The 27,652-nt window shown below is 42.9% G+C and overlaps 1 protein-coding gene across 3 annotated transcripts in view; it reads left to right on the top strand.

Annotated features, from left to right (window-relative positions):
• DOP1A (DOP1 leucine zipper like protein A) overlaps window positions 1-27,652 on the top strand; it is a 694,260-nt gene that overhangs the window by 360,822 nt on the left and 305,786 nt on the right. For all 3 annotated transcript variants that reach the window (XM_069235613.1, XM_069235614.1, XM_069235612.1), the window contains 3 exons: window positions 284-2,258; window positions 2,363-2,474; window positions 13,870-14,049. In XM_069235613.1, the coding sequence (XP_069091714.1) occupies window positions 284-2,258; window positions 2,363-2,474; window positions 13,870-14,049 (2,267 nt within the window). The remainder of the gene's footprint in view (window positions 1-283; window positions 2,259-2,362; window positions 2,475-13,869; window positions 14,050-27,652) is intronic.

The following is a 27,652-nucleotide window of genomic DNA, read 5'->3' as shown; positions in this document are numbered from 1 at the left end:
ACAAAGAGTGTAATTGTCAAGCCAATATGGTGGCATTGAACTGGCATTTTAGATCTAGTATAGCCCAAATAATGATATAATCAAACGTGTGTACATATAATATATTCGAGATTTCACAAAACCTAGACAGCTTTGCCTACTAATTGTACATATTTAGCTGCATTTTACCATGTATTTCACAATTACAGAATCTAATACTTTTAGAAGTAAAATATCAAACTTTAAGTCAAAAAATAACCGCAATACTTAACATATTCATTTTGCTTTTCTCTTCTCATTGAAGCTTTTGCCCGCACACCCGTGAGCCGTGATCCACAGACCACAGCAAAGCAGACTGGAATAGAAGAGATGGAAAACTTCAGTCTAACAGTCAACCCTCTTAGTGACAGACTTTCTCTACTAAGCACCAGCAGCGAAACAATTCCAATGGTTCTGTCAGATTTCGATCTTCCTTATCAGCAGATGGAGATACTCCAGAGCTCTGACTCAGGCTGTTCGCAGTCTTCTGTGGGTGACAGTCTCAGCTGCGAAGTAGAGGTAGAAGGCACGAGCGCCCGAGTAAGTTCTCAGCTTCAGAAAGAAGACTCAATTGATGATATTGTGCAACAGGTGGTTGATGACCTAATTTGTAGAGTTGTGACTGCCCTGGAAGAAGAACCTGTTTCATGTGAACCTCAGCCCCATCCTGAAGGTGTAATGTGCACCACCTGCTCACTGGAAGAGGGGACAAAAGCACAATCTGAAAGTATTCAAGCAATCCAGAATTGTGTTATCAACAGTGATGGATCTCAGTTTTTGTCTGTTTCGGCGGAGGCTGGCATTGGAAGTATAGCACATTCCATTTCCAGAAACATCCATTCATCGTCTGCTATTAGCCAGCAGATCATGGAAGATGCCATTATCAGTTCAGCAGAACCACAACAAAGAAAGAGGAGCCATAATGGTATTCCATTCAGTTTGAAAGGCAAATTAATGGACAAGTTTCCAGACAATGGTTTAAAAGAGTCTACTAAAACACCAGGAGCCAAACCAAAAGTGAAGTTGCCCAAGAAAAAAGATGATGATAAGAAAAAGTCTCAGAATGATAAACTGAAGCAAACCAATGTTTTCTTCAGTGATGGACTTGATTTGGAGAATTGGTACAGTTGTGGAGAAGGAGAAATTTCTGAAATTGAAAGTGATGTGGGTTCTCCTGGTGTGCGGAAATCCCCCCATGTTAATATTCATCCTTTGTATCAACATGTGTTGCTGTATCTTCAGTTGTATGACTCGTCAAGGACTCTATTTGCCTTGTCTGCCATAAAAGGAATCCTAAAGACAAACCCAACTGTTTTTGTAAATGCCATTTCTACTACAAGCGTCAACAATGCTTACACTCCACAGCTGTCTTTGCTGCAGAATCTTTTGGCCCGACATCGAATTTCTGTAATGGGGAAAGATTTCTACAGTCATATCCCTTTGGAATCGAACCATAACTTTCGTAGCTCTATGTACATAGAAATTCTTATATCCCTGTGTTTGTACTATATGCGAAGCCATTACCCTACTCATGTTAAAGTTGCACAGCAAGATTTAATAGGAAATAGTGACATGCAGATGATGAGCATTGAAATTCTGTCACTTCTGCTCACGGAGCTGGCAAAAGTAATTGAAAGCTCTGCGAAGGGATTTGCCAGCTTTATTTCAGATATGTTATCCAAATGTAAGGTTCAGAAGGTAATACTCCACTGTTTACTTTCATCAATTTTCAGTGCACAGAAGTGGCACAGTGAAAAGTTGGCTGGTAAGAACATAGTCGCAGTGGAAGAAGGGTTCTCAGAAGACAGCCTCATCAATTTTTCAGAGGATGAGTTTGACAGTGGCAGCACCTTTCAGTCACAGCTCCTTAAAGTGCTCCAGCGGCTCATTATTCTTGAGCACAGAGTCATGACTGTGCCAGAGGAGACTGAAGGAGGATTCGAATTTATAATCACTGATCTAGAGCATATTAATCCACAGCAGCCAATGACATCCCTGCAGTATTTGCACTCTCAGCCAATCACATCGCAAGGAATGTTTCTTTGTGCTGTGATTCGGGCTCTTCACCAGCACTATGCTTGTAAAATGCACCCCCAGTGGATTGGTCTAATCACAACTACTTTGCCTTACATGGGGAAGGTTTTACAAAAGATCGTGGTGTCTGTGACCCTACAACTGTGCAGAAATTTGGATAATTTAATTCACCAGTATAGATATGAAATCGGACTGTCAGATAAGAGGCATGTGCTTTTTTTTTTCTCTTCCTTTAAATTATTTATTATTACGGTTTTGTGTTCTGAAGGGTTCACTGAGTACCGTATCTCGTATGTTTTTCTTTTTTTAGGCCTCTTTGGATGGCATCAATCATTCCCCCAGACATGATATTGACTCTCCTAGAAGGAATTACAACAATCATTCACTACTGCTTGCTCGATCCATCTGCACAGTATCATCAGGTAAAAGAAACACTTTTGTTTTCCCCTCTTTTCTATTTTCAACATGTGGAAACTGTAGTTTGTGTTGGGAGCAGAAGATGATTCATAATGTGTTGCTATTTAAAACAAACATTGGTTGGTGCAGTTTCTGAAGTTCCAGAGCTAGATCCGTCCTTTTGACATTAAATGTATTTATGTTCGATTTCTGAGAGAAAAATATTTTCTTTCACATAGGAATATCATTGCGCTTTATTAAATGCCGTTTCATGTAGTAGGAATTAGTTGAAGACTGAACCACATGCCATGCACATACTGTTGATGCTAACTTATCAGATAGCCTAAAGATAAAGCACCTACACAGGACTGCTGTGGTGGTGTCCTCAAGAATATGTGAGGGAATGTGCCCCTAATTAGATTGTTTGTCAACAAATCATGTAGCAAAGTTAAGTGAAATACATCTTCTTGAGCCACAAACGTTTATTAACATTTTAAGATCATTACAGAAGTCAAAGATATGGTTAGTCATTCATGGGGAATTAGCGTAAAACTGCATCAAATACAGAAATCAGTACCTAGAACCAAACATGGTCAGGCATGATTAATGTGAGTCTGCTACTTAAAAATTGGAAGGTGGCAGCTTGAGACTCTAGATTAAAGTGTGGCTCACCTCCAAAATGAACTTTCTTTTGTAGCAATATTTGCAACAAAATTACCCAGTTAGCATAAAGCGAGCAAAAATATGCGTAGGCTTTACTACATTACAATACCGAATAAAGTGTAACAGCACCATCGCCTAAGTGAATTTTAGTTAGTCTTCTTTTGCACTGTCATCCGATCTCACAATATAAGTCAAGTTACACATAAAACAATGATAGACTTAGGAAACAAGTGGACTCACTAAACATTTGAGAGGAAAGACTTCCTGCAAAGCTTCAAAAAAGAAAACATCTCATTCAAGAGAGACAACAAAATCACAAAACATGTTGTATTAAATAATGCTTCACTGCACATTTTGCTGTGTGTAGAGCCAGTAAAAATGAAAACTTGGTCATGTTTGAATTTCAAAACGGAGTTAAATCATGGTGTGGCCAATCTAAGGAAAACACAAACGCACATCATTCATGCCACTGAATAGTCATTGTTAATTATGAATTTGTCTGTCAGTCGGTCTCCCTCATTCCCGTCATGAGGAGGCATTTCTCCTCTGTCAAAAGATATTAAGAAGAACTCTCAAAGACCGGGAGAAGATAGGCCTCCATGAGCTTTGAGATGACCAGTGTAGGTCACAGAAATCAACAACAGGGGGGTCTGAAGGGAACTGATAGGGGATTTTCCTCTACCATAGCTGGGGTATCTTTTTTTAAGGACTCCTTGAGAGTGAGATTCAGAGAGAAATCCAGGTATGGAAAACATTGTTGTTCCCAGTCAACATCAAGCACTAAGGACACCTGCCATGTGCTCGCCATCAAGAGCAGAATTGACGTTGAAAACACCATGGCTATCAACATCAAAGGACATCTCGGTGTCAAGACATTCAACACAACCTACAACATTGAGCTAGGTTACTTTTTCTGCAGAGTGGGTGAGGAAGCTTAAGAGGAGGAAGATTAGAGCAGCGTCAGATTTTCTGGATCTCAATGCATCCTCTCCTGTATATGATGTATCATAATTGAATCTATAATTTTCTTTATTGCCTTTAACATCATCTTCCAGACACACATCACCACCACCAGCAGCACCTGTGCCGTTACCTACTGTGCCATTGCCAGCTGCACCAGGGCCAACTGAGCCAGTTCCAACTTTGTTAGCAATGGAACTCCCTGTACAACCTCTGGACACCCTCTTCTCTGATTAGACCAGTGATTGAAACTGTGCCAAGAAGGAAATGACCCTCTCTATCTCAGTGTTGCACACATAACTCTGTGCTTTTTTTTATTCAAGATAGAGTTCACACTCCCCTCACAAACAACCTACACCATGCCCATCTTGTACGATCTGGTACTTTCTCTTCATTTTAAGTAGACACTCTCCAATCCTAACTGATTCTTTGTGATCTAGTGTGCGGAGCAGCAGAAATAAAGTATTCCACAGCATATGGTTTCAACATCATCTTCTGTCATGTTTGAAACACTTTGTCACTGCTCTACAGCTAGACCATGGCTTCCTCTGTGTCTGGGCTTTTGAAACTTGTCATAAAGCTCTTCCTGACAACACCTTCCACCAAAGCTGCTGCTGCAAGAATGCAGGAAGAAATACAAGGCCCAAATCTGGATTACATTTTCTTAGCTCAGCGTCCAGATACTGTAATTGATTTGGTAGCGAGAAAATAGCGTTCAACTGCTCTACTTAAACAGTTCCTCTTAAAAAGGACAGCTTGAACCCAGATTCTGTAGATAGGAAGATATGTGGCATATCTTCTACTGCCATTAATGCCTCCAGTGTTACAGCTTTACTTGGCAGATAAGACATGTTCCTTTTCGGGTCATTGTAATATTTCTCTGACAGAGCTCTTCATGAAGACAAAGAAGATCTTCAGACAATACTACCAGAAGGAATGATGGTCCCCAAACATGATCATTAGTGCGGCTGCAGATTCCTCCAACATTGCCGATCATGGTTACTGCCATGGTTTAGCCATGCAATAATCATCATGTCTAAGGCTCCGTGGCCTAATGCCTATAGCACAGAAGCGCATTTTGTTGCATTTCAAACTGTTCTTTTTCTGATACCATCATTTTTTGTTTCTCACGCTGATGAGGAGATGCAGCTGATGAAGACTGAGACAGAGAGCTTGTAAGCAATAGGGCAGAAAAAGATAAAGGAGTGCAGGAAGCAGTGCAGACTTTATGATATCTTGTATTTCCCGCAGCGAGTTCAAACCCTTCAGTGGTCCCAACATCACCAGATGCAACAACAAAAGTTATTCCAGTGTAACTGTTCTTCACAAGGCAGAGGTAGCCAGCAAACACTGGCTGCTACAGGGAAACCTCCTGCATGAAATAACTGACTATAACAGCTGAATTTCTGTGGGAAAGCAGTGAAAATGAGGGAAAAGAAAGCAGCGGGCACAAAAAAGCAGGAAAAACAAGCGGAAATCGGTGAAAAGGAAAGAGCAAGGAGAGAGCACACAAAAAATGGGTGAAAAAGCAAGGCAAAAGCATTGAGAACAAGGGAGAAACAAGGAGAAGGCACTCAAAATGGGTGAAAAAGTAAGGAGAAAGCAGTGAAAATGAAGGAACAGCAAGGAGGAGGCACACAAAAAGCAAGGGAAAAAGCAGGGAGAAAGCAGTAAAAACAAGGGAAAAGCAAGCAGGAGGCACTCAAAAAACGGGGTAAAAAGCAAGGAGAAAGCAGTAAAAACGAGGGAAAAGCAAGGAGAAGGAACTCAGAAAAGGGCAAAAGCAAGGAGGAAGCAGTGAAAACGAAGGAAAAGCAAGGCTAAGGCAGTCAAAAATGGAGGAAAAAGCAAGGAGAAAGCAGAGAAAATGAAGGAAAAGCAATGAGTGAGTATACAAAAAACAGACGAAAAAGCAAGGAGAAAGCATTGAGAACCAGGGAACAACGAGGAGAAGGCACTCAAAAAACGAGGAAAAGAGAAGACAGGAGCAAAAGCAATGCAGCGGCACAGGGAGAGCTGGGCCTTTGTTTTCAATTGTTGATGCAGATTTGCTGCAAACGCTTTAAAAAACATTTTTGCCTCTGGCTGGGTCCCTCTGGGACCCAATCACCATGTCTAGGGGGCCAGGATATCGCTGCCCTGCCCCGTGTCTTTTCTTTAATGTATTTTTTTCCTGGGACTCATCTGAGTCCCATGATGGCTACCATTACTCCCTGGTTGAAGTGCTGCCAGCCAATCAGACCTTACCATGAGATCTGTGCTTAGGCCCCACCCGAAATCTATATTTCTTTTTGATGTGTCATATTTTAGAGTATTGTTTAAGGGGACATAGTGTGAAAATGGCTGCACATAGACAGATTAAATGTGTCAAAAGTATAGAATACATGATGTAAAGGATTCTTTTTGGTACTGGATCTAAATTGTTTGAATAGTTTGAAAGTTCTAAGGCGTGATTCACAAAGGTAAAGGTACACTTTTGTGTACGTTTAAAATTATTTGCTATTCACAAATGTATTTTACGAGTAGTATCTTTAAGACTGTGGATTATCCACACATGAAAAGATAGAACAGTCTATTTTTTATGTGCAGGGACTCTGCAGTCATAAAGATACTACCATTAAAACTCCTTTGTGAATAGCAAACAATGCTAAACATAGAAAAGTGTAACGTTTTGTCAATTAGGCGCATAAGGCACCAAAAAGTAGTGATATAATGTGCTGTGATCTACTGCGGTAAATATGAGGTATAGCACAGTACATGCCAATGACAAAACACTTTATGGTTGGCTAATGATTGCCCTTGCAAAATTAAAAGGCAGCCCTATTGTTTAGACCACACTTTGGCTGTGTTCTGGTTTATACGTGTGAAAATAGTTTCGTACTGTTTTATTCGTGTATTGTAATGTTTGCGGAGTACAGTGGTAGTACCTTATTCTTTAGACCTCAGTTAGTCTGCATTCTACGTTTTAATAGTAAATATTGTGTAATGCAGTGGTTTTTATTTTATTTTAATTTTGCATTTTTTAGGTACACTGTAGTACAGTATATTTCCCCTTAAAACCCAGAATGCAGAGTAAGTGAGGTCTAAGCAGTATTTCGCCCTTCCAAAATAAATAGTGCTAATTATATTTAAGACCACACTAAGGGCCTCATGATGACCGCTAGGGTCGCGGTGGTAGTCTGACCCTCGCCAAAGCGGTGGTCCCACCGATTTGGTGGCAGTCTGACCACCACATTATGACCCTGGTGGTTGTGCCACTGTGGGACCGCCAGTTTCCCTCCACTGATGGGACTGGCGGTGCTGACGGTCCTAATCGGCCAGGGCAGCACTGCATCCAGTGCCACCCTGGGGATTACAACCCTCCTCTCAGCCAGCTTTTACATGGCGGCTGTACCGCATTTAAAAGCTGGCCAAGAAGGGGTGCCTAGAGCCCCATGGGGACACCTGCACTGTCCAGGCATTTTGCATGGGCAGTGCAGGGGCCTCCATGGACAGCTCAGTTGTGCTTGTCACTGTCTGCATTGCAGATAGTAATAAGCGCGACGGGTGCTGTTGCACCCTATGCACTACAACATTGCCGCCGGCTCAATTATGAAGCGGTGTCAGTGTTGTGGGCTGTTCCCCGCTGGGCCAGCGGGGAACTCGTAATGGGGCCCATGGGAAGGCGGCCATACTGGCAGCAACCTGGCTGCAGGAGTTTGCTGGGCTGCCTTTTCCGCCGGCAAACTCGTAATGACTCCCTAAGTGTGTGTTCTGGGTTTTAAAGGGAAATATAGTGTTGTATATTTTATACATTTTTTGCCCTTTTATATTTCTTTAATTTCTTAAAGTACAGTGTACTCCCCCATATTTACCCTTAAAAACCAGAATGGAGATTAAGGGCCTTTTAACGACCTTGATGGAGGGATTTCCTCCATCACAAACATGACAGATATCTCGCGACATTATGATCCCATTATATTCTGTGGGGATCATAATGCGGTGGAGGGGATATCCGTCAGGTTTGTGATGGAGGAAACCCCTCAGTTAAGGTTATAATAAGGCCTTAAGTATAAAACTAAAAAAGTGTTAAAATATAAAGAACTCTGTACTGAAGTACCCTCCTCTTAAACATAATGTAGTACTGTTTTTTTAATATATTTGTACATACTCATTTTTCAAAAAAAAAAATTAAGTAGTGTGTTAATTTGTAGGTAGTATTGTGTACACTTAACATTGAAAAATAAACACTGTAGCACACTATATTTGTGAAATATATTATAATACAGTGAATCATTGTTATTATTTTTTCTTAATAAGTACGGTGATACTTCCTAGGTGGTACCAAGGTCATTTTTGTTTTTTTAAATATATAGAAAAATATGAATAACTTTTCCTATTACCACTTTAGTAAAGTGGTAGTAGATACGGAAACCATATAAAACCTAGTACCTACCTATATCTAAGGCCCTAAACAACAATACAGCCAAAGTGTGGTAGAAACAACATCATTGTCTTTTACTTTTGTAAAGGCAGCCATTAGCCATTCATATACGGCCTTAACATCTGCAAGTACTGCAGTATACCATGAACTAACCGCAGTATGCTCTGGCCTAAGATATCAGTAAGTTTTAGTGCATTATGAGTCCAAAGTGGCTGAAAGTATTGGTATGAAATCCCCAAAAAGATCTTTATCACACCATAATGTATATTCCAGCCAAATTGCATGAAACTACACTCGGCTGTTTTGCTGCTATGTCTGCCAAAAAAGGTTAAAAAAAAAAAAAAAAAAGTAAATTGAAAACTTAGTGGAAAAATGTGTTTTGGGACCCCTTCTTTTTTCTTTGCAGCCCCTTGATGGATCACTGTGAAATTTAACATCATCCGCAAAAGTAGAAAAAGTAATAGGTCTGCAAAAGCTTCATGGAGATTTGTCCAAAGTTGGTAAAGTTTTTAGTGAGCAAAAATCTTAGGAATTTCTGCCTCTGGGAATCCTAACTATAACTACAGCACCCCTCTTCCACTGAAACAGCCTTTTCTTACTTTACCTACTAATGTTTGACCCTGTATTCCAGCATGTCAATTTCATGCATTGGCATGCAGGTAAAACTGTTATGGATGGGTGTGAAAGATGTATTTTCCCATTTTAGCTCCCACTGAAAATTTTGCTTGCATCTACACCTCGAGCTGCAGAATGTATTTACAGCAATCTTGGTATGAAAGTAGAGCTTTACTCGCAAATTGTGCTTTATTTGGGATGGTATAAGTCAGCTCAACAGTTTTTTTTCTATTTTTTTTATTTATTTATTTTAATTATTTGATATCCAAGTTTATTTATTTTTGAAATAGAGAACAAGAAAACAGCAACCTGACAGTGAGTACTATGAAGCACAAATACATAGAAGAGATCCGTACATGATTCCTAATTGGTAACTCCTCTCCTCCTTCCCCGTCCCAGGCCAGTTATGCTGTTTAGAAGGTCAGTCCACAGTGTGCCCTCCATTTCTCCCAGATTGCCTCATGCTTTTAAGGATAGCCGCGTGCCTCATAAACTGTCTTTTCTACTTGAGTGCACCAGTCCATCCCGGCTCGCCATTTCAAAACTAACAGCGTCTCCCCAACTTTTCCATTGTTGTGCAATGTCTCGTTTGGCCACTAGGCATGCTAGTGCAATGAATACTCTCTCCATCTGTGCCCCTCCCAACTCTTCCAAAAGTCCCAGCATCACCACCCTTGCAGTCAAATCAGTTGAGGGACCCAGGGCTGCAGAGACCTCCTGCCCGCCCCTTCCCAGAAGGGGCGCCCCCTCGTACATTCCCAGGCAATATGCAGGAGATGTGCCCCTAGATGACCACACCTCGCGCAGCCTGAAGAGGTCCCTGAGCATGTGCCACAAGTGTAGCAGGGAGAGGTATGTCATGTGAAAATAATTTATCTGCACGATCTTCAATCGTGCCAATATTGCTAGCTCTCGGGTTGCAAGGTAGGCCTCCCTTCAATCATCCTCGTCCAGATATCCCACCCAAGCCGCCCACCTGTCAAGTAACCCTGCAAACCCATATGGTGTGTTGGTCAGTAATGAGCGGTAGGTCTGAGTAATGGCACCCTTCCCTAGTCGCCCCAATAGGATTTTTGCCTCAAGAGGGCTGTGGTCAGGGAGGGACACGGTCGGCGGCAGGTGAGTTCCCAGGGCGTCACACAACTGGAGGAAACAGAAAAACTGGACATTGACTAGTGCATAATGATCCTTCAGCTGCTGGAATGACATCAATCCCTCGCGACTAAGTTCGTCCCCCAGGTAGGTCATTCCAATATTGTCCCATTGTTTAAATCCCTCTAATCCCTCTGAAGACCTGCCGGTGCCACTTGCTCTGCCATAGAGGTCTCAGTTTGGTGAGGCGCCGCTCCCACCATGTCAACTGCAGAGCCGCCCTCCAGCACCTTACCGCCACTTGTGTGCACTGAGAGGTGGCTCGGGGGATCCCGGCCACCGTACAGCAGTCCCAAGAGTCCCTCAAATCCTGCATGCCAGATCTCCAGCCGATACGCCGGATTGTCCCCACCCCGTTAAACCACTCATTAACTGGGACCACCTGAGCCGCCAGTTAATAGATGTATAAATCTGGTATTCCCATTCCGCCCTAGTATGGGGATTTCCATGCCGAGCTGAAGGCCACGCAGTGTCACCCTCCCGCCCATATAAAGGAAGTGAGCTTAGAAGTAAGGGACTGGAACCAGGCCCATGGCACCAAGTATGGGAAGTTTGTCAAGACGTACAAGTATCGGGGGAGGCAGATCATCTTAAAAAGAACTGTGCAACCCAGAGGATTCAGGGGCAAGTGACACCATCGGCTGAGGTCCACAGTCAAGGCTCACGCAAGGGGTTGAAATTTTAATTCCCAGGCCAACTCTGGGACCGTAGAGAGATTGATTCCCAGGTATTTGAAGGCATTGCACTTTACCGTGATGGTTGGGCACCATTCGCTTTCCCCCACTTGGCCCTGCACCTCCACCAACAACGATTTCCCAGGGTTCAAGCACAATCCTGAAGCCTCACCATATAGTGTCAGGAGCTCGAGGCATCAGGGGCTGGAACCCGAGGCCCCCCCCAGAAACACCGGGACGTCATCTGTGTACAAGGATACACGGTCCTTGCAGCCACTCACTCATAACCAGCCCTCCTTAAGCGGGTCCACGCAAAGGAGGCATGCCAGCGGCTCAATGGCCAGGGCGAATAGTAGGGGCGAAAGGGGGCAGCCCTTGCGTGTTCCTCTCCTGACTGGAAAAAGATCCAACAAGACGCCATTGACCCGCACTTGTGCCAATGGGTCATGATATAGAAGGGGACCATCCTTCTGAACTTTGGGCCGAAACCCATGCAGTTTAGGACCTCCTTCAGGAAGTTCCACGCCAGGGTATCAAAGGCCTTGTGGAAGTCCACCAGGAGGAGTGCCTGGGAGAGTCTACCCACCTGGGAGAGTGCCACTTGAACCCATCTCAAACAATGAGGCTTAAAGCCGCACTGGTTGGGATGGACGAGAAAGGGCAGCTACGGGCCAGTCGAGTGGCCAGCGTCTTAGCTTGTCTGCATTGATCAATGAGATGGGCCGGTATGATGAACATTGGTCACGGGGTAAGTCTCTCTTTGGTATAACCATGATGGTGGGAAAGTCAAGACCGAAGGGGAATGCGCCAGGTTGAGTAGCCTCTTTATAGGCGTTCACAAGGTGGGACACCAAGAGCTGACAGAAGTTCTTGTATTATTCTATTGAAAAGCAATCCATGCCCGGGGTCTTCCCTGTTTGAAGGGCCCATATGACGCACTCCACCCCCTCCTTCGTCAAGGGCAGATCCAGCTACGCGGCAAAGGACACTGAAATAGAGGGCAGTGGAATGTGCTTCAGAATGGGGTTTTCCTGCTCCCCCGGGGGTTGGGGGAACCCGGGCGTAGAGGTCCTCATCTGCTCAACTGTTTTAAAGTGGGATTTAAAGTTCGGACACTTTTGTATATCTGGCCTTTTAAAATTGGGAATCATGATCTGCAAATACTATCAATCATATTTTGAATTTGTTGATAAATGTGTTCAGCTGGAAAAGAGCTCCGATATTTTTTTCTCCCATCTTGGAAATCTTGATTTTGTGCTGTAGAAATAAACCCACAGCACGGAGAGACAACCCTCAGAGGCCGGTTGTGGAAAACACAGGTCCCACGCCAGGATTAAAAACAAGGAAACTGGTGGACTGTTTGCAAATTCAATAACAAATGTGATCCATCAATCCACTATTTTAGGTCCTGGATTTTGTGAATGATTCACAACTTCCAAGTGCTGGCAAAAAACACCACATGAAAGGGGAGACTCTGTGACAAATGTCTGACCCCATGAGACAGGCAGTAGGACCTAAACATATGGAAAACATAAGGCTGCTGGCAGTGGAGTAAGTGCAGTGGGTATTGGCTGATGCTAGGAAGTTGGCTGATGCAGGGTCTTGGGCATTAGTGATGGCTGCATGCCAAGTCCTTCAGCCAATCCCCACATCCCTTGGCAGTGCGTAGTAGGGTTGGAAATTGGGTACATCATAAAAAACTCAATAATGAGAAAAAAATACAGTTACAACTAAGTTACGGTTCTGGCTCAAATGTGGTGGAATACTAGATTTTTCCAGTTATGGTTACTAATCCACAGAACATACACCATAATGTGTGCCATCCTCTAAACACCTATTTGTTGACAATACTTGTGGATTATTTGCAAATCCAAAAACAAGTGTAATCCATCAAGCCGCCATTGTAGGTCGTGGATTTTGTGAATAATTAACAACTTCCAAGTGCTGGCAAAAAATCCCTCGGATAAGGGGAGACTCTGTGACAAGTGTCTAACCCCATGCTACAGGCAGAAGGATCTAAAGGTATGGAAAACACAAGATTGCTGGCAGTGGAGTGAGTGCAGTGAGTGTTGGCTGATGCAGGGTGTTGGGCGTTAGTGCTGACTGCATGCCAGGCCCTTCAGCCAATATTCTCTGCCTTTGGCAGTGCGCAGTGGGGCTAGAAATTGTGTAAATCATAACAAAACACAATTATCAGAAAAAATACAGTTAAGTTATGGTTCTGGCTCAAATGTGGTGAAATACTGGATTTTGCCAGTTATGGTTACTAATCCACACAATACACAACATTACTTGTGCCATCGTCAAAACACCTATTTGCTAACAGTACAGAAACAAAGAATAGAGCTATCAAGATAACAATGTGGTGGGTTGTGTAACTTTTGCCATGTATTGCATTTATCTGTAACCATACCTGGCAAATTTCAGTGGTTTCTGTTCTTGAACCAGAACAGAAGTTTTTAACTGTGGATTTGTTTCCATAAATAGCAATATTTTTTTTTATGATGCATTTTATTTCCCACCCCTGCACTTTCAATTGTGAAGGCATTTGTTCGATGTGCTTGTAACTTTTGATTGTTAAGGTAGGAGTAAAAGAACTGTTTTAGCTCCCATAAAACGTTTGCCAACAATAAAAACTACTGAAAGGGTTCCGGTGCAGCAGGTAGTTGCAGCCCATAATGGGTTTGGGTGCAGGACCTGGCCAAAGGCCAGATTCTGTGGCAAACTTTCAGCTTTGTGCAGAGATGGAAGGCTGCTCTCATAACACACACTTCCAGTTCTTGATATTAATTTCCAACTTGGGTATTTAGATCCAGTCTTGCTCGCAATGCTTTGTTTATTAGTTGCCTCTTTTGAATTGTCACTCTACTTATAATACACCTGTGTTCTTGAGCACCTCATTTGAAATATTTTTTTTGTATTTTTTGCCTTCAGCTTTTAGTCAATATTGACCAAAAACACTTATTAGAAGCACGTAGTGGAGTCCTGTCGATCCTTCATCTTATCATGACTTCTGTAGCCTTGCTCTGGGGTATTCTTTACCAGACTGATGCTTCTGAATTAGCTGCTGCTGCGACAGCTACTGTTACAACAGTACATCTTGGATCCTCAAAGGTGAGTGACACAAAAGTTGAAATGTCTTTTTTCAATTTAACATATATTGTGTAAATATCAGATTCTCAAATGATCATACTATAGGCCCAAAAGAAATGAATGCACTAATACATTGAGTACATTAATTACACATACAAGATACATAACTCAAGATGGTGTCAAGACCAGGCACCCTTAGGCACCCTTATGCGCCTTCTACTGCACCTGATTAATATGGTTTTGCCAGTCCTCCACCTCCAGCAACAACTGTTCTTATGCAACAGTTCTGTAACCATCTCGCAGACAGTAGCTCATAAATCCACAATAGCACCACGCTTCCTGGATTACCAGGTTCCATGTCTTTCCAACCAGCATCCTGCAATCTGATCCATGGCAGAGTTCATTTATTTTGAGGCTTTTCCTTGGAAACCGAAGCCATGGATGAGTTAGAGCTTCTCCAGCAGTAGCTCTTTCATTGAGTCACAATCTTTGATTATTTAGCGTCATCAGGCTAGGATTATCTAATAGTTCAGATCATTAGTAAACACTGTTAAAATGATCATAGGCACAAATTGTTTTTTGGAAGTGTTAGTTTGTTTAGTTGTGCACATCTCATTGGAAAACATCCAAACTTTAGCAATGTCACTACCTAAGCTCAGAGGTTTTACCTCACAAGTCTGAGGGAGTGCCTTAATACAGCTCTGCTCTTTTTCTTAAATTTGCCCTTCAATTACAGGATTGTGCTTTTTCACCTACCACAGACAACCTCCCAATGTCAGCTTCGATCTCTTATTCATATTGCCTTGTTTTTTGGGTGCTTTGCCAACTGGGCTAGGGGAAAATTTAGTCTCAATGCCAGTTTCTTCTCATATCTTCAAAGCATGTTCAGCTTGTGGTTTAAAAAACAATCTTCATTAATGAGCCACACCTCGTGTATTTACTATCAAATACAAGGCATCAAATTGTGCCTTCTGTCAGTCTTTCATATCCAAACGTCCGTGTATCAGGGACAGGCACCTCAGGTTATATTTGCCAGAGTATAAATGTGATGCCTCTTCCATGGCAGGCGATGATTCTGCAAGTAGTGCCCTTGAGGACTTTCCACCAAAAAAGGTGCAGAAAAGAAAGCACCTCGAGCTGCCTGAAATACTCACTATAAAGGTACCTCTTTTATCTATTTCTGCTACAAAAAGCCTTGCTTGATGCAGCCCTGACCATCCTTTTGGCTGCGTGCCTGAAACAAAATGCATTAAAATTAGCTATGAGAATATCCTGCCACATTTCCAGCTGAAACATTCATTTTATACATCTTCAGCGACTATAAAGGAGGTCAAGTCGTCTGCTCCTAAGTTATCTTTGATCATCTCTGTATCGACAGCCAGTTATCCATTGATAGCTTCTTCCTCATTGACAACCCTGTTGATGGTCACCTTGTCCTCAGTGGCATCCTCATCATCAACAGTCCCTTTAGTGACTGTCTCGTCAGTGGGCATCTCTTTGTTCATGGACCCCTTATTGTCTTTAACAAACACCACCTTGTCATTGACTATCATCTCTTTGTCTGTGGTCTTCTCATTCCCAAATGGTGCTTTCTTGCTGCCAACTGTAGTTTCTGCAGTGATGTTTGTGGCCGGGACCTTAAAAATGTGAAGGCATCTGCATTCTGCCATCGCTGAAGGTGTCACTGAGCTTTGTGCTCTACCACCTCCCCTCTGAAGTTATCGATCCGTGCATCCACCTATATTTTAAAAATGTATGTGACCATGGAAGATTAAATTCAGGAAATCATCTCAGAGAGGAAGCAGTCCCAGACAGCATACAGTCCATAGTAGTTAAACATTCAGTGTGTCACAGAATATGATCAGGTTGGGTAGCAAAGTCATTACTAAGATGACCTCTGTGAAGATCCCAGACATTATAATAGATATGAGCCTTACTATGAACCCAGCAATGCAAGAGTTGTACATTATCCTTCAGAACCACAGAGGCTGTCTTTTTTCGAGTCATTTGAACAAATGATGAAAAGTATTTTCACACAACTGCTCCAGTTTTGCCTGGTGGCATTCTTGTCCAAAAAGCCAACTGCCTCCACCACGGTAGCAGCCTCTGTCTTCTCTGCTTCCAACACCTCTGCTACCAACTCAGCAGGTGCCGACTCCACCGTCCTCAGGTCATATGGGTGACCATAGCATAGAGAAAAACTGGAATGGAATCCAAGGTACAGAATAGTGATCTAGAAGAGGGAGATATAGACCTAGACAATAGTGATGATTGTGACATATAGACTTTGGACAACCTTCAAGTTCTGCTCATGCAAGATGAAAGGTAGAAGACACAATTTCAAATGTAGTCCACACCAGGCAATATAGCTAGGTTATAAACTCTGCTGGAAAGTGCAGCAAACAAATTGGACTTCCAGTAACAGTGGAAGAGCTGTAATGTTTACTCTGTAGTTTTATGGAACAACACAGAAGGCGCACCAGGGCTATCCCTATTCTTGACTAAATATTTCTAATGTGGGCTTACATCAGCTACCTGGTGCAGCAGTCCCTCACAGACCAGGATAGTTTAAGGGCACCTTCTAGAAAGTCCTCAATATGCCTTTTGATGGCCAAACAAACACTTAAATAAGGCTTTTCAAGATATTGAAACAGACATGGTGTACTCTTTTGAAACATTGCAAATTCAAAATCCCTCTGGATTTTGGGGGTTCTGAAGATCACACAATGTCAGAGGTGATTCCTTGTAATAGGGATTCCAGCAGAGGCAATATAGCCATTTTCTCCTGTCTTACATGGACTAAGGATATTACACAAACCAAACACAGTACTACAAAAAGCCTTTGCAGATACAAGAATGTTCTTCACAATCCCAGTGCCAAGACCTAAGCAAGGGAATCATGCATATGACCCCCAGACTCCACACTGTGACGAGGAAGGTTTCTGAGGTTGCTTTTCAATTGGAAAAAAGTGTAACTGACCGATGAGTACACCAGATTGTCTGCCGCAAGCATATACTAGAAATTGTACAAAAGGAGTTCTGCCACTCTCCAGCCCAAGAACACCATAATCATTTGGACCCCCTGTAACACAACATCCCCGAACTCCTGCTCAAAGGGGCTTTTGAGAAAGTATGAAAGAACCAGCACAATCTTTGCTTTTTCTAAATTCTTCTTAGTCAAAAAGAAGGCAGGTAGATGGAAACCCATCAGAGATCTGCAGTAACTCAACACGTTCCTGAAGGTTGTACTCTTTCAAAATGTTCACACCTTGGGAGGTCTTCTTGATGCTCCAAGAACTGGAATTCCCGACATACCTGGATGTTTTGGATGCATAATTTCTGTATGCCCATTCAACAACATCACAGGCAGTGTCAAATTTTCCACGGACTGGCAGCATTACCGGTTCAGAGCTCTCCCATTCTTCCTCAAGTCTGCCCCATGAGTCTTCATCAAGTATCTGGCACAAGTAGCAGTGCTTAAATAAATAAATGCTGCCAGGTACGCCTCCACTTGGATGACAGGCTGATAAAAGGTGTGACAGCAAAGGAAACAGAAGACGCAACAAATGCCTGCCTGGCACTCTTTTATTGATTGGAGCTTAAACGGAAAAGGCCAAATCCTCTTTATTGCCTAACGGTACACAATCATACTGAGAAGCACGTCCTGGCATTGCTCAATGGATTGTTGCTAAGACTAATATCTTTATGCATTCCTCTGATCACTTGTTGTACGTTTCAATGTGACCCATATAGCAGGAGCTTCATCATTTTTGGTTGCAGGCCAACAATTGATGGGAGGACCAAGTGAATGTTACTTGTCAGTTGAAACAGGCATTGTTGAGGTGGAACATGTCACCAAATTTTTCATAACACACTCCGTATCCTTACCATCAAATTGTAATTATGTAGCACTTACAACCCCTGAAGAGGCGCCAAAGAGCTTTCTGGTGAGTAGCAAGCTACTCCAGTACCCAAAATAATTAGTGGTGTATTGGTATTGGGAAATATGAGTATAGTATTAGTATTAGTATAGGGAAATATGAGTTAATCTGTGTTGTGGACATGTGAGTCTGTTAGTTGGATTGAATAGAATAATGGAGGGATAGAAGAGGGAAGAATCCAGAAGTGTTAATTGGGAGATCATAGTAGTAAGATGAGGTTTGGGATGAGTACAGGAGAGATGGGGGAGGGGGATGTCTATAGAAAGGTGTTAGGGAGATCATTGTAGTAAAATGAGGTTTGGGATGAGTCAAAGGAGAGATACATGAGGGAGAACTTAGTAGTGTTATTTGGGATGTCGTAGCAGTAAATTGAGGTTTGAGTGTGAATATCAATGTCATTCACCTCTCTGACCTTGTCCATTGCTATGACAGACCATGTTCACTTGCCTTGGAAATATCTGGCTTTCCTAAACTCCACCTACTAGGCCGTCTAGTACACTGTTAGTGTTGGCTGTTTAATCAACCACTGACCAATCTCAATATTTTTATTGGCTTGCTTTAAGTGCGTTCAATCCCAAATTAAAAGAGCAGCACATAAACTACTCTATCATGAGTTGTTTTTCTACAGTGGCCCACTCACCTCTTACAATTCGCTGTGGACCTCTAACAAAGTGACCAAGCATAGGTCCAATGGGACTGAAATGCACTTTCTTTTTTACATCTCCCTGTAGGCAAAATGTAGTCATGGGAAAAGAATATCCTAATGTCTTGAAGGGGCTGTTTCTAGAACAACAATCATGTCTTTGTGAGACCTATTTTTCTGTGGGTGAAACAATAAAAGATGTTTTAGGTTACCTCACCATAGTCCTATATTGTTTTTGTGTAGGCTAAATGAAAGTTACAATCTCTGTCAGACGCCACTTACTTACGGAATCCTACTTTGCTAAAACAAATACAATTTTTTTAAAAATTACTAAGTAGCACCCCAGGGAAACCACAGGATTAGGGACATAACTAAGAGACTCTGGCTCAGGGTAACCCAGTGTCCGGACCTACCATTATTAGAATATTAGAATTATTTGAATATTAGAATAGATCTGTTCCCTGGGATGTCTTAGAGAATGAAAATAGCCATCCCTGATTTCTCAATCCACATCGCCACCTCTGACATGGAATGAGGGAACTCCTTGTCTACTCTCCTGAATTGTTTTGGCAAGACAAGCAAGAAAAACTAAATGACTTGATTATCACTTGCATCTGGGGCTAGTGAATTGTTACTGTGGCATTGGTATTATATCCACCACCCAATAGGATGTCATGAACCAAGCCAAATAAAAAAATCTCTGTAAGAAGCACCACTAATCACATAGGTCCCTATTATGACTTTGGTGGTCTTTTTGCAAGACCGCCGTATTACGACTCACCATCAGATTTCTGCCCATTTAAGGGCGGAAATCCGACACCGTCAGCCTGACCGACGGCAGGTGAGAGGAGGTTCCACCTCCAGCACCGCCACACCAAAAGGACTCTGCCCACTCTATTACGGTTCCTGCATGGCGGTGTGGCAGTGGAAACGCAGACACCCATCCCCTCCTGGATGACCACCTCGCCCAGACAGGTAGGTGGACCATCCGAAATGGTGTGTGTGATGTGTGCGTGTATGTGTAGCGGTGCATGTGTGTATGTATGTGTTCATGGAGGGTGTGTGTGTTTGAATGGAAGCGGAGGGTAGGGGGGTGCAAGTGAGTAGGTGTGTGTATTGGGATGCGTCCAATTTGTGGTGTTTGTGTGGGTGTGTGCGAGCAAGTGGGGGTGTATGTGGGTGTGTGCATAAAGGTGTTTGTGAGTGGGTGTGGGGGTGCGTGTGCAGGCGACCGGAATGTAGATTCCTGTCACCAGGTATGTTACCGCCAGGGTTTTCATGGTGGTGCGACTGCCACAAAAAGCCTGGCGGTGTGCCGTGCTGTAATACAGCCCTCGGTCTTATGGCTGCCACCGGGCCCAAGGTGCTCACCTCTGGCCTGGGAGTCCGACCGCCCTGGCGGTATTGGTGGCATTGTGGCAGTTTGGCTCCGGCCAAACTGCCATAGTCATAATACAGCAGTCTTTACTGACCGCCACACTCGTAATGAGGGCCATAGTCTTCACATACTCAAGGTCTTTACGTTCACTGCTGAGAATGCCTTTCTTCCAGTATATAATTGTGCGAAATTGGGTTTTGGTTGAGTGGAGTGCTAACCATACTCAAGCAACAAACTCAATCCCTATGAGGGTGTACCACAAAAGTCACTAAATTAACCTATTCTAAACCCTTTGATAGTCACGAAAGCAGCCAGGCTTAACTTAGAAGCAATTTGTAAAGTATTTATGAAACATGCAAACAGTAATAAAGTGAAAACACCAGAAAAATCCCCAAAAAGTAGAGTATGACAAAAATCCAATCAGTAGAACTGAAGTTATGAATTTTACGCTAAAAGCTAGTATTTAAAAGATCAAAGTGCTAATGACAGACATCTAGTTGCGCAAGACCTGCTTATAGTAAAAAAAATATAGCTCACCACGATGGCTGGATGCGAAGAGTGGATTGGGCCCAGTCAGCACTTACCTGCTTGGGAGAACTGAGAATGCCATCTCTTTAGCAGCAGGAGACTCGGGCGAAGCCTGTTTTTTTCTCGATAAACTGGTGCAATATCCTTGATTAGACAGGTTTTTCAACACAATATGTGACCCGGGAACCTCATGGCCAGGCTCTGAATTACTCAGTTTGGGCATTTAAATATTCCAAAAGACTGTAAGGATGTCTTTAATAAACATGTGTGCCATCTACTTCCAGTACATACAGCACTACATGGAAGCAATTCTGCATCTGGTATGTGAGTAAAGATCTACTTGCTCTGTCAGTGCTATCTCATCAGATTCTGCCACACTTGCTACATGTAACCTTATCTGACCTTAAGTGTGCCCTAGTGAATGAGTGATAATTCGCTATCCCGAGATTCAGATGCTCATCTCAAGAACACTTATTCTTCTGAAAGCAAGTGAGTAAGCAGTTTATAGAAGTTCTCTTCTATGTCTTTCCCTCTTATGTCATCCGTCTGCCCCTTGGGAGCTACACAGTCTTGAGCCGTCTGGGCAATGTTGACAGAGCAATGGTGAAGTTATTTTCCTGGAGAAAAAAATTTGCATCTTGCATTGCCATCTCCTAGATGAGTACATGAATTGCAAACTGTGCTGATTCAAAAATCCATTTCTCCAACCAGTTCTCAAAAGACAAGGTGACCCTACTACCAAACCAAATGTTTATACTAAAGGTGCCACCAGATTTATACCTTAACAAACCAGTGGTTCTCTGCTGTTTCTTTCCAAACTCTACCACAAATGCTGAAACATCATTGGATTCTCTATACATATCGAGAGAAAATACAATACCCTGTTCTTACCATTCTAATGATGTTTTCTGGTGACTGTTATTTCCAGCCTGATGACAGAGAATAATTTAAGCTTGTGAATCTATGAATGATACCAATGCTGGAGAACTACAAGTACAGGTAAGTACTTAGGTTCTTACTTTTGCAGATTAATTTCACAAATATGGTAGTTTAATGTCATCACTTTCATGAGGTTCTGAACTGAGCTATTTTCATGCATAAACATCTGTAAATGATCAGCTTTTATTGTGTGCAGTTAGGTTCTGTTCCAAGAACCCAGGTCGGGCAGTATGCCAAGTGGGAATGCCTAAGGTGACACCCTCTGAATGACCTCACAAAAAAAGGGAAGATGCACACTCACACTAAAGACAGGATCAACTAGGTACCTTCTGCTGAAGAGGCATCTCTAAAGGTCTGAGGACCTGAAGTCCAGAACTGTAAACCCAAAATGCCTGGTTGTTTATTTATTTATTTACTTAATCATTTGTATCTACATTTGTATATCTATTTATATATCGTTTATATAGCTGTCCTATATCCCTCATTCTAGAGCACATTCACTCTTCATTTACAGGTAAGAATGCAACCTTTCTTTTCTCTCAAGTGCAAGTCATCATCAGTAGAGAGTGGTCTGATAACATTCTACCTGAATAGGAGACTTGTGCACACCCGCTATTCAGTTTACCTCTAACAAGTATATAATTTATTCTACTATTAAAGTTGTGGGGTACTGAGTAGTACGAAAAGAGTTACCTGTTCGATGTTGCTCCCTTTCCCATGACACTGATGAATGTCCTGCTCAGCCCTAATGTGCAATGCAGTGCAGTTTGGGCAAGTGTCTGCCTGTTTCTTAAAAGTTGCTAAACAGGTTTATAAGTGACAATATCATCAGTTGTCTATATTTTTATGTCAACTTTATTGTCTTTATCATAATAAACAACAAAAAACAAAAGCATCCATTATGGTCAGTAGTTGTCACAACTAATCCCCTCAAAGCAATACCAAAATGAGTCATGTAACATCATTTGTCAGAGAGAACATAGTATTCCCATCATCATCTGCAGATTTCCTTGTGTTAGCGAGGGCAGACTCTGGCTTTGTAAATGGTTTCCTTTACTTTAGCGTCCTGGACATTGCAGCCCTCCATTTTGCTATTGCGGAAAATTCGAAGATTTTCAGCTTTATAGTAGTCCAGATTTCTTTATTTGAAATTTGCATTTTCAAGAAAAGGGAAATGAACTTGACTCACAGAAGAGTTCCATTAGGAGCATTAAGCATTAATCAGAGAAAATGGGAAATGCAGCCCACATACACACAGTTATAGTGAGGAAGTCATTTGGAGAACAACCTCACCAAGATTGGTCACTGCATAAAAAGAAACTCCCTATGTCACCTCAAACAATCACAAAGGGAGAAGAAGAGGGAAGGAAATGGAGAAGGAAAGGAAAAAAAGGGAGAGCGAAGCAACATCTATTGAGATGTTCATTGAAGTAGAAGTATGTTCTTATATAGCCCTCCTCGGGGTCAGAGGAGGACATGATGTGGATGTCGGATGCACGTAGTGTTTTGGACATTGTCATACGGAGCCCTCCTACCTGTTGCAAGTGCTTGATGTGGGTAGTAAAGGGATGCCATATGACGGCAAATTCAGCCACTCTGTCGCAGATGATGGCAGTCAATTTTTCCATGGCATATAGGGACCAAACCTTCCCCCACCACATCTTTAAAGAAAATGGTTGTTGCCATGTCCATATTAGAGCCACACACAGTAGTGCAGCTAGGAGCAGATGGAAGAAGAAGCGGCCTTGAGGGCAGGTGGGAGGAGGTCGCCGTCTGAAAGATTCTCTCTGCCCTGGATCACCCAAGACAATCGTAAGTAGCTTCAGCGGTAGCGTTCAGTATGGTCTGTAATGTTCACTGGGTCTCTACTCAAAATACCTGGATTAATGGGCATGGCCACCATGTGTGTGAAAAGGTGCCTAGCTCCCCACACCCCTTCTAACACAAATCTGAACCCCCAAACATCTTGGCAACTCTAACAGGTATAAGATACCAGCAGGTCAATATTTTATGTTCATTCTCCATGTAACAGATGCTTTTCAATGATTAAGGCGGTCATTATGAACATAGGCGGTCCAGATTGTCATATTATGTTCATGGCGGGGCCGCCACAGACGGAACTCCGCCACCTCTAGGCTACCGCCGCCAGGCAGCCTGACGATGGCAGGGTTCCTTATCTGACTTGGCAGCGCTGTAAGCAGCGCTGCCCGCCAGATAAAGAACCTGTGTCCACCAGACTTTCCCTGGCAGTTTCCCCCACCTGAAAAAGGCTGGCGGAATGGTGGCCCCAGGACCCCCCGTGCACAGCCCCGTCGCGCATGTCACTGCCTGATTTACGGGCCAGCGGAATGTTGATTATTCGGCCGGCAGGGTCCTCAATGGGTCCTCAATGGGCTGGCGGTCTGTGTTTAGACCGCCAGCCTGAACACAGCGGGAAATCCTGCCATGTTCATAATGAGGACCTAAGTTACTGTTTGCTATATAGTCAACCATGCCATCGGACATCTCAATAGCCAGTTCTCTTTCCCATTGCAATACATAGTGTGTTTTTGGGGGGAGTCAACTGCAAGACTTATTGGTAGAGTCATGATATACCTTTACAGAGAACATTGTTAAGATAGAGCACGTCTATGGGTGTCATCGCGCTGGAGAGCCAAGCGCGCAGGGGGCCTACCTGCCCAGTGGAGCACCTGACTCAGCCTGTGATGTTGAGTCGAGTTAGGGTGAATTTGCTAAGTAAGTCACCTTGCAGCTGCAAGTTTCCATCTTCATAGAAGTCATCCAAGATGGTGGAACAGGCCTGAACTAGGTGGAAGGAGCCAGGATTGATCTTGCCTGGGGAAAAGTCAGGATTATGTGCCAAGGGGGTGAGTCAAGAAGGATAGGTCGGGAATGCCCTGCGTTGCCGTACCTCCATCCAGTGGGCTAGAAGTAACGATGTCAAGGGCAGTAATGGGGGAGCTCCCAGTTCTGATGGCACTGGGAGCCACAACAGTGTTGATAGAATGGAGGGAGAAATGCCTGTTCCATTTGGACCCAGGGTTTCCCATCAAGGTTGTGGTTCCAGTCAAGAGAGCGGTGAAGCTCTGCAGCTTAGATATGGATTGTGTCCTCAGGGAAGCCCAGCCCACCTTCTGAGACTGGTCTGCTCAGAATCTCTCTTGCTACTCTTGGGGACATTCCCTCCCCACACACACAAAATCAAGCATTTCTGCACAGATGTATTTGCGGACCGAGGCAGGAAGAGCCAGCGGAAGGGACCGGAGGACATATAAAAGCTGGGGTATGTTTATTTTAAAACTATTAAGTCTGCCCAGTCGTGAAATCTCCAGCTTCCCCCAGTGATACAGATCCTTGAATAGGGAACTGAGGAGTGGGGGTATATTGCAGGGGTATATATCTTTCGTCGACAGATGAAATCCCAGGTAGGTAATGCTAGATGTCTCGCATTGAAAGTCGCTCCTCCTAATGGGGTCCTCTAGGCTGTTTTGAGAATCTGCAACACCCATACCTTGTGACTTGGAAATATTGATTTTAAAGCCAGATACCTGGGACAAGGCTTCCAGCTCTTCCCTCAGTGCCAGGATTGTAATGTCAGGGTCCATTATAAAACAGAAGATGTCTTTGGCGAGTAGAGCCAGCTTGTTCTTCTATACCGTCTATCACCACTCTACTGAGTGGCTCCATCATAAAGGCAAATATTAAGGGGAACACAGGGCATCCCTGGTGGGTCCCGCATGTGATCATGATTGGTAGGGAATAGGAACAATTAATTTTGAGTTTGGCAGTGGGTTTTTTAAAGTTAGCCAGGATAAAGGCTTTCTTCTTGGGCCCTAAATGGATCTTGTCAAGGATCTTAGAGAGATAGTTTAAATATATCCTATTGAATGCCTTCTCAGCATTGAGGGAAAGAAGTGCATAAGTTGTTGCTGTCATTCAGCCACTTCCATAAGGGTTGCTGCCAGCCGCTTGCTGGCATTTGCCTGCCTGTTGCGAATGAAGCCATATTGGGTCGGAGCAACTATGGACGGCCAGACTTGGTGTAGGTGAGCAACCAGGATAGAAGCAAATACATTCATGTGGGAAAATTGAGCAGAGAAATGGCTTATATGAAAGGCATTATGAAGTGGGTTTGCCCAACTTAAGGAGGAGGGTGAAATGAGACTCTAGCATGATATACATGACCACTCCTGAGATTAAGAATGAATTGAACACCTTCACCAGGGGCTCTATCAGAAGAGAGACATAGGCTTTGTAAAAAGTGGCAGTGTAGCCATCGGGGCTAGGTGCTTTGCAGGAAGAACGATTACTGATCACTATCCGTACCTCTTATGGGATAATATTGTCTTCAAGAAGGCGCAACTCCTCTGATCCGGGGCAGTATAGGTGCTCAGGAAGTCATCCTGATGCTGGGTATCAAGTTGTTGAGAGTAGAATAGTAACTTCTGAAGACCTTGAGTATTTTATGCATCTCTCGACGGATGAGGCTTTTATCAGTAGTCTAGATTTTTAGCAACAATTTGGTCTCCCCACATACTGGTACACATTGACACCTAATCAATGGGCATCGGACTTACATGCTCCATGTGAACATTGAAAAGGGAGAAGGCAGAATCAGACCCAGTGGAGTTCCACATAACACTTCAGTTTGCCTGGGGTGTGGTCACTGTTCTTTACCACTTGCCTTTCTGTTGTTGAGCCATTGAAGGAACTAGCCTTGAACTACAACGTGGTTCTCAGGTGTTCAGGTTAATCTTCCATGACTGTCTGTACAGTAGGCTGATGGTGAGTATAACATAACGCATATGGATGCATCTTCTTGATCTAGTAAGTGATGGACCTAAATATCTTCATGGTGTTAGTTTCTTTATTAAACTGGGATCTGAAGCTGGTATTTTGCCAGTCAGTGTTCCTAGATGATGATATACTTGAATTGGTTAGGGTAAGCAACAAATCTTTCAATAGCTTTTCCTAATCACTGTAGATTTGACACTGCAGAGAAATTAGATAATTGTTTTTGGTCAAAGTTAGATTTTTTTCTATGTGGGTCATTTGGCTAATCTTCAGTGTGCTTGGGAAGGTTCCTTAGTCAGGTCTTTTAGCATAGCCACATCATCTGGGGGTGGGCTAAAAGTCCCTAATCTTGAGTTATATAATGTTGTAGCTCAGCCCTACTACGCTTAATTTTAGTTTGTGAACCAGATTAAGCAACCACGCATTAAAGCAGAACAGCATTGAATGGTACCTGCATCCATGGAGCCTGTAATAATTGTAAATGCAGCAGAGTTGAGAATAGAGATGTATTTATAACATTTAATTTTCAGTCTTGATTTAGGATTCTAAACTGAAAATGCTAAATAGAGATTTTATATTTATGCAGGCCCTCAATATTTCCTGAATTGGATTCCACCTTTGCTGCAAAAGGCATGTTCTCTGAGCTGTCTCTTAAATCCTACTCTGTATGCAGTGTGTGCAAACATGTCTCCAATGTGGTATTGAATAGATAAACCTTTTTATTTTAAAATCTTCTAAATAAATAAAATGTAAGTAAAGATTTTAGAAAAATGCAGTAATCCAACAACTCAGCATTGTGGCACCCCTCTAAAGGGGGGCACAGGCTTCTTATTCCGCTCTTACAAATAAAGAATAGAAACATTCCTGAGATGATGTGGGAAGAATGCATCCTTTACAAAAATAAGGCAAACCATCCCTGATCCCTGTCCCACCCAGACCATCCTTTGCAGAGAGGCAGGGCATTCAAATGTGTATCTAAGCTTTCATTGGAGATACAGAGCTTGGTTTAAATCAACACCTGGTCAGGAGTAGTGATAGTGAGGTGTGGCTCACTTCCTAACTGGGGGTAACTTGCAGAGCTTTGGGCAGGTGAAGGGACAATTAGTGAAATAGTTGTAATGCCAGCAAGCCTGGTTTGGGTGAAATGTGAACTCCAGTCTATAGAGGCAATCAATCAAAGGTTTCCACCTGCTAAAGAGCTTCCTTTCTGGGGGGGATAGATTATGAGTTATTTGTTCCAAATGAAAGTGAGCCAAAGCTTAATAAATTAAAGGGTGATGCGGGACTGGTCTTCTTTTTCCTGTGTAAAGCAATAAGGTTCTTTACTTCCCCCACCATATGTCTGTTGAGGGACTAATATATCGCTATCATTCCCTCTAAGACGTCTGCCTCAAACCCAGA

The sequence above is a fragment of the Pleurodeles waltl genome, chromosome 5 (assembly GCF_031143425.1).
Source record: "Pleurodeles waltl isolate 20211129_DDA chromosome 5, aPleWal1.hap1.20221129, whole genome shotgun sequence".
In the NCBI taxonomy this organism is placed as follows: domain Eukaryota; kingdom Metazoa; phylum Chordata; class Amphibia; order Caudata; family Salamandridae; genus Pleurodeles; species Pleurodeles waltl.
Note: the sequence above shows the minus strand (reverse complement) of the source record. Positions and strands in the feature narration are given on the sequence as shown.